Source organism: Pogonomyrmex barbatus, unplaced genomic scaffold (genome assembly GCF_055798465.1).
Source record: "Pogonomyrmex barbatus isolate J1 unplaced genomic scaffold, ASM5579846v1 scaffold4, whole genome shotgun sequence".
In the NCBI taxonomy this organism is placed as follows: Eukaryota; Metazoa; Arthropoda; class Insecta; order Hymenoptera; family Formicidae; genus Pogonomyrmex; species Pogonomyrmex barbatus.
In genome coordinates this window covers 1583947-1594842 of record NW_028297138.1, presented here as the reverse complement: position 1 = coordinate 1594842, position 10896 = coordinate 1583947, and the positions used below count along the sequence as shown (strand labels likewise).

General features: G+C 50.0%; 1 protein-coding gene across 1 annotated transcript; it reads right to left on the bottom strand.

Annotated features, from left to right (window-relative positions):
* On the bottom strand, positions 1 to 2124 carry LOC148935589 (uncharacterized). The gene has a single exon (XM_089081142.1). The coding sequence runs from the start codon at positions 1981 to 1983 to the stop codon at positions 1 to 3; it is 1983 nt and encodes a 660-aa protein (XP_088937268.1). The 5' UTR covers positions 1984 to 2124.
* Between the last annotated feature and the right edge of the window lie 8772 nt (positions 2125 to 10896).

Below are 10896 nucleotides of genomic sequence, written 5' to 3'. Positions count from 1 at the left end.
CTATACTACGTCCTCGCGTAAGTATTTTTGGAGTTCACTGTATGACCGCACATGCTCACTAAACCTTTCCTTTTCAGCACTAGGGGCGATTTCGGGCGCCGTCGGTGTGTCTTCTGTCGAGCTCTGAGCTATTGGCATGAGGCGTTCCCTGCTAGGCGAGTCGGTTTTTGTTGCTGGGTTACCCATATGCAGCAAAAGGTTAGTGACCGACGACCATACTGCTCCCAATATATGAAGGCTCCATCCGTATATTCTGTGCAACGCGTATCCGTGGATGATCGTATCGATCACCAACTTGATCAGTCTGGCTATCACGAATAACGCCAAGACTCCTGCGCTGGCCGAGCCAAACGTAATAAATCCTTGCCATAATCGCTTCCCTGTGCTTTCAGCGATCCGATCTAAAGACTTTTCGTCGAGAAGATTCATCAAGGAAATACTCCCGCTCGGGACGTCCTGTCCTAAGGCCCCTCGCGCTATTGTATTCAGCATAGACGGCTTTTCGACTGGGAACATTATGTGGTCTCGCAGTCGGTTCAGATCGTCCGCGGAGTAGATTCCACTGGTGGCGAGTGCGTCCGGACTGACGTATTTCCACGTGGGGGTAGAAAGCGGCTGGATCGTCGGCGGAGGAAGCGACTCGATCGGCTTCAGGCCTACTCGGTACCAACTGCCGTGTAGTTTGTACATGCCAGGAAGCAACTCGTTGCAGTCTTTGTGTGTTCCTGTCCTGGTCAGAATTCTGGTGCGTGGCAATAAAAAGTGTGACGAATTGCGGTAGGTAACTGGCAACTCGTTGTAACACTCTTCGGTATGTCGCAGCTTGCATTCTACTGGGACGCATTGGACAATATGGATGACTTCTCCGGCTGTGACCGCCGTGTATCCAGGGGCTTTCATTATCCGGAAGGCCATTTCGTCTGGGGCTATAGTTGCCAATGAGAGCGCATTCTGGAGGATCTGACGCTCTAATGCACATTTCTGCTCCATAATGTCGTGGTAAAGCCTGGTAAGTTGCGTTTTCACGTGTTTCTCCACGTAAACGAATTTCGAATTCACATAGGAGAATATATCTAAGTTGTTAACTGAGATCTGTGACTTAGATTTGAACGTGCGTCCTCGCTGTGTTTCCAATATAACAAGCTTTGGGTGCTCGGTCTGGAAAAGTCGATAGCCACATAGGTTGAATTCCGTCGTTTTTGTCAAGGCGAACGTTGTATCTCCGGTGGTCACTGTATATACCACTGGGGCAGTTTGTTTGGGCTTCGGCGACAGTTTTATGGCCATACCCTCGTAAAGTATATCGTACTGGTTGAAGTGGCAGCTGTCGTCGGACGGTGTTTTCCAGAAGGTTTCCGTACCGTCGAAATCGGCGCAGCTCCCCAGTTGCACGGGGCAGCGCGTTCCAGATGGCAGATTTAATGAGTTCGCTGACCGTTTGAATGGTGCTTCAAACGTCCTCAATACCACCTTTAAGGATGCTTGTACTACCACGCTCTCCCATGCTCCGAATCCGTCCGTGTACTGCGTTCCGGAACAACGGCCGTCAGCGTGCGTTTGTCCAGCCATAGTGACGCTCCTATGATTCGTGGCGTTTACAATCAATCTATCCACGAAGGCGGTTCCCAGCGCGAGAGTTCCAGTCTCGTGGATTTTCTGGCAGGTTTGCCAGCCGATCTCTTTGATGTACACCTTTCGACCGTCGGATACAATTGATATGTGTGAGTGCATGCCGCAGTAGTATATGGTCCGGTCGATTTCAATTCGGCATTGAATTATTGGCAAGCTCTCGAAATCGGAACTCTGCATGAGTTGTACGTACGTCTCCGTGCTCGCTGGCTCCATATCCTCGACATTACAGGCGCCGACGTCCAGCAGCGACAAGGTTGTGATATTGAGTCCGCTGCCTCCGCAGTCATAGCCCGTCAAGCCAAAGCTGAGCGTCGGGAACAGTAAAAGCGTTAAGATTCGTTGTGGCTCCATGTTTCTTCAAGGGGTGACGTGTGTCGACTGCCGCTTGGTTGCTCGCTCGCCCCCGGCTCTGGTTGTGGTGGGGCACGGCGTGTGGTGGGGCTCCGATTCCCCGCCTTCTTCAGTTTGTCCATATGGATAGTACGCAATTTACCTGGCCTTATCTCTAATTTAACATTATTATTACTTAGCACGTCCGCTATTTTGTAGGGACCGGTGTATTGTGGACTTAGTTTATTTCTCACAGGTTCTTTAAGCATGTACACCTGGTCTCCCGCTTCAAAGTTGCATGCCTTAACCCTTTTATCATAGTATCGCTTTGATCTAACCTTCGCGGCATTCAGGTTACGACGCGCGGCTCTCTGGGATTCGCTTATTTTCGCATTTAGTTCGAGTAAGTAGCCAGCGTAGCTTTCGTCGCGCTCGTCCTCGGGGAAGGGATCGCTTTCGGGAGTACGCGCGACGCTCCCGTAGACCAATTCGTGAGGGGTGAACTTCGTTCCCTCATGTACGCTCGTGTTGTAAGAAAAACTAGCTAATTTTAGATATTCGTCCCAATCGTGGTGGTCATTGACAAATTGTTTCAAGTACTCCCAAAGTACATGGTGCGAGCGCTCCACGGAGCCATTGGACTGAGGGTGGTACGCAGTGGTCTTACACTGTTTAATTCTGAATTTGCGAGCTATGTTGCGCATTAAAGAATTTAGAAAATGAGACCCTTGGTCCGTTAGTACCGCTCGCGGGGCACCATGCACGCAAATGAATTCGTTTACGAAAGCGTCGGCCACGTCGATAGCCGAGATCCCCTTGAGGGGGATAGCTAGTGAATACTTCGTCAAGAGATCTTGTATAGTAAATATGTACGAGTGGTCCTTGCGAGTGGTGGGGAGCGGCCCCATGATATCCATAGATATCTTATCAAACGCTTTGTCGGGTGTATCCGTTAGAATCATGGGCTGTCGGGTCTTTACTCTAACCAATTTTTTTAACTGGCAGCCTTCGCAATTATTTATGAACCGCGTTACTTCTTCCTTCAGTCTAGGCCAATTGTACCGCGATTTGAGGCGCGCGCATGTTTTGTTTATGCCTTTATGGCCTCCTATTGCGGACGCGTGATATTCCTCGATTAAGCGGATTCTATCTTCGGGGGGTGGAACAGTGATTTTATTACCGCATATCGATATTTCTATATCTTGGTTCCAAAATGCGTCGCGAATAACCTTTTCTATTTTCCTCCACGGTACTCCACTCGCATCCCCCTTGCAGACAGATATGGACCGTATGTCGAGTTCGTTCGTGACGTCGAGTAGTGACACCACGGCCTCTCTAATACTTTCTAGCGTGGTTATCGCGGAGACATTTACTTCAATCGGCAATGCAATAATTCGCCGTTTGCCGCTTTGCGTGACGTTTGCCCTGTTCAGCATGACGTCCCGCAATTTAGGCAGTAGTCCCTGTTGGCTGAGCATTCGAGCCCCTAAATCGCAAGGTTCACCTTGGACGCTCACGAATACCACCAGGTTGTCGCTTCTACTCGTAAAGTTATCTACGATTTCCTTCACTTTCGCGTGATGGAATTGAAACGGAGCGTTATTCGCGTTAAATAGAGATTCTTCGCTGGTGTCACTGTCGAGGTCCTCGTCGGAAGTGACGACGTGGGGGCGGATTTCGGTATCGTCGTCGGTTGACGAATCTTCCTCGGGCTCGCTATCGTTCCGTCTCGCGATATTCGATGTGCTCTCGAGGGGAAGGACGGGAAAAGCGGGGTTTCGTGACAGCGCGTCTGCGTTTACATTAGTTTTGCCGGCTCGATACATAACTTCGTATTCGTATTCGGCTAATTTTAATCGCCATCTGACTAATCGTGACGTGGGGTCCTTAACCGAATGCAACCATGTCAAGGGTTTGTGGTCGGTGACGAGCTGGAATCTTCTTCCGTATAAATATGGTCTAAAGTAATTTACGCAATAAACTATAGCGAGCAATTCCTTTTCGATCGTGGAGTAGTTCTGTTCCGGCGGGTTTAGTAATCGGGACGCGTATGCGATAGGGAGATCCTTGCCAAGCGGTCCCTGACTGAGGATTCCGCCGATCGCGAACTTGGAGGCGTCTGTAGTTACGACGAATTGTTGAGAAAAGTCGGGATATTGGAGAAGGGGTTCCGTGCATAGGGCGTGTTTAAGCTGCGCGAACGCGTTTTCCTGTGGATCGCCCCATCCGAACGGTACCTCCTTTTTTAATAAGTCCGTCAGAGGTTTAGCTGTTTTCGAGAAGTTCGGTATGAATCTCCGATAGTAACCCGCGAGTCCGAGAAATTGTTTAATGTTTTTCGCGGTATGGGGGCGCGGAAAATTTTCAACGGCGTGAATTTTTTTCGGGTCAGGCTTCACCCCGTCTTCTCCGATTACGTGGCCCAGATATGTGACCTCTTTCCGCAGAAATTCGCATTTGTCAGGCTGGAGGCGGAGCTTCGCGCCTCTCAATCTTTCGGCCAGCTTATTAAATTTTATTTCATGCTCTCGCAGTGAGCTAGCATATACCACAATATCGTCGAGGTACACGAATACCTCGGTTCCTTGGAGGCCGCTCAACACCTGATCCATAAGTCGCTGAAAGGTCGCCGGGGCGTTTTTTAACCCGAACGGCATGCGTTTAAATTCATAGTGCCCGAAAGGCGTGGAGAAAGCCGTTTTCGGCGCGTCCGACTTATGCATCGGTATTTGATGGAAACCCGACGCTAGATCGAAAATGCTAAAATATTTCGCGCTTCCCAGTTGATCTAGGATTTCGGTTATGTTGGGGAGGGGGTACGCGTCGCCTATTGTTTTCTCGTTGAGCGCTCTGTAATCTATGACCATGCGCCATCGTTTATTACCTTTCGAATCCGGTTTCTTAGGAACAATCCACAGAGGGGAATTGTACGGGGAATTGGAGGGACAGATTACGTCGTTTTTTAGTAGCTCGTTTACTTGCTTAGTAATTTCCTCTTTGTGTATAGGCGGGAATCGATACTGCTTTGTATTGACGGGTTGGTTATCCGTCGTCGTAATCGCGTGAGCAGTAGCGTCTGTGTACCCGAGGTGATCGGAAGGGAGCTGGAAAAGATCTGGGTTTTTTTCGATGAGCCTACCGACATGCTCTGTCTCCACCTGACTGAGGTGCTCTAAACGAAGGAGCGTTCGAATCGCTGAGATTCTTTCTGAATTCGATTCTACTTCCTGGATTCTACTTCCTATAACCCCGCAATTAAGAGAGGACTCTTCCCTAGGGAGGTCCCGTGAGATTGATTCGATCTCCTTGAGTTGGATAGTAGGAATGGCGATTTCTTTATCGGATTCGGTCGAGTTGATTATTTGCGAATATGCCCTTCCGTTGCGATTAGTCACGACCGCTTCGCCGAGGTATACCCCATCGCAGACTCTAAGTCGCGGGATATAACCGACTGCTATTTCTGGGTTCGCGACGTTCATACAAAACGTGGCGCGGCAGCGACCTGGTATTACGATAGTTTCCCGTCGGGCAAAAGGCAGGCGTATTCCTTGCCACTCTATCTGTTTTCGCCCGAAATCGATTTTGGCGTTATCGCGCAGGAATTCTGATCCTAGGATTCCTTCCTGGACGATGGGGAAATGGTCAGGTACCACGTGTAGGGTTATCTTGTGGCCCATAAATTCTATACGAGCCGACCCGAGAGTTTCCAGCCTGCCTTCGGTGATTCCAGTCAGGTATATTGTATCGCGCTTGAATACCGGAGTCTCGGGATGTAAGCAGCGCTCTTTTATTAGATTCGGTGCCGCTCCTGTGTCGACCATGAAATTAGTTTCCTTGATTAAGCCACGCGCGGACAATGTTATAGTGGGGGCGTGTGAATACTCTTGCGGATTTAAGATTGCGATCCTGACGCTTCTTCGGTCGTCTCCACGACGTTCACCGGACGCGTACTCCTTGGAGGATCCGCGCGCGCTGCGTCCGACCCACGGGGCGGATCCCGACCGTTTCCCGGTTCGTTGAGGCGACTGTTATTATATTGTCGTTTCCGACATTCCTCGATTTCATGGCCGCGATTTTTGCAATATCTGCACCATTTATCGTTAAGCTGCGATCCGTAATCGCGCGGCCCTCTGTCGCCTCCCCCCGATCTAGGCGATTCGCGTTTCTCGTAAAGCGGCGCAGTTCGTCTTACTTCGTCGCGGCGCTCAACCCACTCGGAGGGGTAGCGCGGTGCATAGTTCCGATCGCGGTCTCTGTATGCGTCGAGTCGCGGCGGCGAGCGTCGTCGTTCCGGCGGTGCGGGCTGCCTGTAGCGCAGGCTAGGCCCCGCACCTGTTTCGGGGAAACGACGGTTTGCGCTGAGGGTTTGTTTGTTTGGGCTCAGCCCTTGACGGGGCGGCATTCCGTAACGCTGCCGTTCTATCTCATCACGCTTGGCTATAATCTTCGCGGCGGCAAATGCCTCGAACGGCTGGTAAAAATGTTCCGGTTTGAGTTGTAAACGTAGTGGGGTGGGCAGACCCTCACAGAAACATGAAGCGGTGAGTTCGTCTATCTCCCGGTTCGTCGCGGAATCTATCGTACCGTGGGCCCGACGTTCTCCGTCCCTTATGGAGGCTCGGAGTTCCTTGACGCGGTCGATGTAATCTAGCATATGCTCTCCCGATTTGAGGTGCACAGCGGTCAATTCCCCGCGGTATTGCGCAACACTTTTTATCGAGCCGAAGGCACTATTTAATAAATCTGACAGTTGTGTCACTGTGTCGCACGGTTCGTCGGCGACGGCTGAGTGAGCGTGGCCGCGCAATTTCGCTACCAGTAAACGCGTGAGGGGTCTCTCGAAATGAGGCGGCAGGATGTCGCGCGCTTGCCTGCACGCTCCGAGGAATTTCGACAAAGGGATGTTATAACCATCAAAAATTGGAACGAACTCGGTCGCCTCGCGATAAGTTATCTTCGGCGCGGGAGGGAGTTCCGTGCCCGACTCATTCAGCTCGCCAAAAGGGGCGGGCGTTTCCGTGAACCGTTGCCCAGCGGGAAGGCTAGGGCTTCGCGGTGGTAGGTCGCGTCGTGTCTCGATTTCGTGGCGAATGTTATTCAATTCAGCGCGCATTGCAGCAAGCATATTATTCATCTCGCGCACGGCGGTTCGACTCTGTTCCGCTTCAGCGCGGTCTCTTCGAAGCGCTGCGCTCTCCGCCCGAATTTCTTCTCTTTCCCGTTGTAATGCGTCGGCGTCGGCTTGTAATTGTGCGGCGCGCTTGGCCATGTTGGCTTGCATGACATCGAATTCGCTGTCGGTATACTTAGTTTTAGGGGCACCCGGCCTGTCTACGGAGGTCATCTCTGCGTCGTCGCTCGCGAGCTTTCCCTTTTGAGCGCGCGTGGTCATGTCCGTTTCTTTCTCGCCCTTTACCGGTGTACGAAGCATAAGAAACAGCTACAGCGCGAATATGACGCGGGTCGGTAGGATGTGTCGAAATTTTTCGATTCCTCCGATTAACGTATCCCACCGCTGTCACCAGAAATATGTTACGTCGCAGGCGGTGGCGAGATTGCCAAAGCAAATCGCCACGTGGCACTGGACCAAGGCGGGAATACGCTCGCCTCTCGGCGACGCTGCCAGCGATCGAGCGGCAAATCGCCAACAGCGGTTCGGAAGAATTAAGGAATTAAGGAATTAAGGAGTACGAAACCCTGATTATACTGCTCAAATCCGCGGGAACCCCTCCGATAATGTCAGCGGCGAATTATTAAGTTCTCAGGAAATTTCAGTGAATTACACGGCTAACGTTGCGTTTAACCAGACGTTGGGCGATTATTAGACTGTAAGCGGATCAGTGCAACAGAGAAGTTGGTTAGCCGGCGCGATAGGATGCCGTCGGGAGCGGGATTGGTCTCGTCGAGGTAGTATCGCCCGCAGATGTTCTCTATAGCGTTGCCTAATTCCCTGAGCACTTCTAGAGACACAGTAAAAACTTCGGTGCAGTCAGGGCAGAGCTCAATGTCGCGGACTATTACAAGACTAGCGCGGCAGCAATCGCAATGATCCCGGGCGGAAGTATACCCGAACTGGAACGCGTGGGTCAATTCAAGACGATACGTAAGAGTTCCCTCTGGTATTTCCTCCTTACATCGAAAGCAAAGATATTCGGCACTATTAGGGAGTAACTCGGCGATAGCGTCGTCCACGCGTCGATATCCGAACGTGGTAAGGCAACGCACCGTGCTCCTACGGTATCTGTATACGGCGGCCGGGTGAGTGCGCGAATCTCGTGGCTCGAGAAAGCAAGGCGGGCACATTACGTCAAATAACGGGAATTAATATTACGCGGCGAATATTCAATATTAAAATGATATTACGAAACTGGAATATTTCCGTGCGTAGCGATAAACCGGCTCAAAACCCTACATGCCTTAGGAGAAAGTGGCAAGGGCGGCAAAAAAGGGTCGGTCGTAAAACCCTTCCGGTCGGGCGATGCAACTATGCGACGGTCGGTCGACGCGAACAAAACGAGTGACGCAACCCGAAAGAATCTTGAACGCGAGTACTCTTATATTCATTCACGTCTAATTCCTTTATACTCTATATTTTACTGAAACGTATGCAAGATGGGAACGCGAAAGCAACCGGGAATAAAACTTGATGTATGATTTTCACCTACCTTTCGGTGTCCGCTCTGCGCAGATACTCCTCGAGGGAGATGCGTGGTCCGAAACTGCTTCCCTGGTAAGCTGCTACGGGGGTGGACGGGGCCGGTAAGGCGCTCCAGAGGCGGTCGTGCACGAGAAGTTCGTACTCGCCGTCGTAACTCACTTCCTCGCCGATGATCGCGTTATGATCGTAAATCGCGGCCACGTGGAGGTCGTATTCAAGCCGCCGAAGTGCGTTGTTACGACCCGCGCGATTCCTCCGTGCTTTAGGCATTCGGCAGAGGCTCCAGGCGTATATTGTATTTAATTAAAAGATTAGAATTACCGCGTGCTCGAAGTCCAATGTTTCCTTCGTGGTAAGTGCGGATAACGCACAACACCTTGCCCCCGGAAACGATCGGAATTCTTGCTTTAACTGCAAATTATTCGGTAAAATAAGGTTTGAGTTGTTATAAATGCCCGTTGCCTCTTTAGCCTCGCGAACACTTCCGATTTCTCGCGGTGATAGGAAGGATGATGCAATGAATAACACGTGGCGAATACACTGTACTTACTATATTCAAATATTCATGAATCGAATTACACTCGCGTAACACTTGGTTAAATTTAGAGCAATACAAAATTTAGAATACAAATGATCACTTAATTAACTTAACTAGATTGAGACGAAATAGAATTGACTTAAAATTAGAATTGGAATTGGGATTGGATTTGGATTGACACTCGCACGATGTGTACTACTCGACGGCGCGTACAAGAGTGAACGAGCATGGCCGCGCGTTGTAACGCGTGCCTGCGGCGGCGCTGTTGCGCAACGTGGCGGTAGCGTGGGTACGCCAACGCACGTGGCGCAAGATGGCGGATGGCGTGGGCACGCCAAAGCACGCGGCGCAAGATGGCGGATGGCGTGGGTACGCCAAAGCACGTGGCGCAAGATGGCGGATGGCGTGGGTACGCCAAAGCACGTGGCGCTCGCGACGGTCATAGCCTATAAAGCTAGACCAGACGCACATATCTATAATGGTCGTTGGTCGGCCAATCAGCGCGCGGCTGACTGGAGATGATGCGCAACAGCAACGCGAGCCTTATTGTAGTATTAATAATTTTACAATTATTTAGGTTCATTGTTAGCGTGATTTATTTATTATTATTATTTAATTTTATTACTTATATTTATTACAGTGTATATTCACTGGCGGTAAGGCGCAACGCGCGATATGTCAACGGCAGGAGAGCCGGTTGTTGCCAACTTTGGCTTGAATAGTGGCGCTTCTGCGCAGGTGGGAAAAGGGGAAGAAAAGAAATTTTTACGTTGGCTCTCCTGACGTTACACCGAGAAATAACGCTATGCTGATGCCCATCGTTGTGCTTTCCCCTTATGGGATCATTTTTAAGGATGCATCAGAAGATCCCTGAGGCAGATAGTCCCTGAAGTGGAATTATCGCCAAGCTTAGGAATAACGGGAAGGCTCCAGGACCAGATGAGATCACTTAAAAACTCTTGATCCTATTTATGGAACTCGCTAAGGAAGTATTTGCTGATTGTATACAGAGTGCCTTAGGAAATCTTATTTCTCGCGGGAATGGAAGACTGTTAGAGTTGTCTTACTTAAAAAGCCAAATAAATCCTCAGACAGTTCATCATCATTTAGACCTATTTGTCTCATTAATACAATGGGGAAGGTTCTGGAGAAGATTATTGCTAACAGGCTATATGCCTTTCTGGAAAATGGTGATCTTATTTCAATTCGAGTTTAAACCCAACAGATCTACGATTGATGCGATTACGGGGCTCACCAACGTTATTGATGAGGCATTTTCTAATGACAGGTATGTTGTTATCAGTTTGGATTAAAAACACATTTAACTCAATACTATGACTGACAATTATTGATTGGGGCATTGGGGCAGAAGGGAATTCCGGAATACTTGATTTCTATCATTAAGAAGTACCTGTCTGAGCGTTTCACCTGCTACCTGGACAGGGATGGCGAGCTGGTCTGGTTCCCTGTTACCCAAGGAGTACCACAGGGGTCGGTATTGGACCCATTGCTTTGACTTTTGGCATATGATGGGATCCTCGGATGGAAAATTCTCATTTATTCTGTTATGCCGATGATATGTTGGTCGTGTATGTTGACCGCGAGCTGGAGAAGGCAGTACGTGGGGCGGAAACTCTTACAGCCAGGGTCATTAGGGAGATTGAGAATCAGAGATTGATTGTTTCGGCGGCCAAGACGGAGACTGTGATTTTCTGTAAGAAAAAATCAAGTTCTGCCT

What these genes read in the sequence shown, in the direction of transcription:
- LOC148935589 (XM_089081142.1), bottom strand. Translation starts at nt 1,983, where the DNA reads ATGGAGCCACAACGAATCTTAACGCTTTTACTGTTCCCGACGCTCAGC.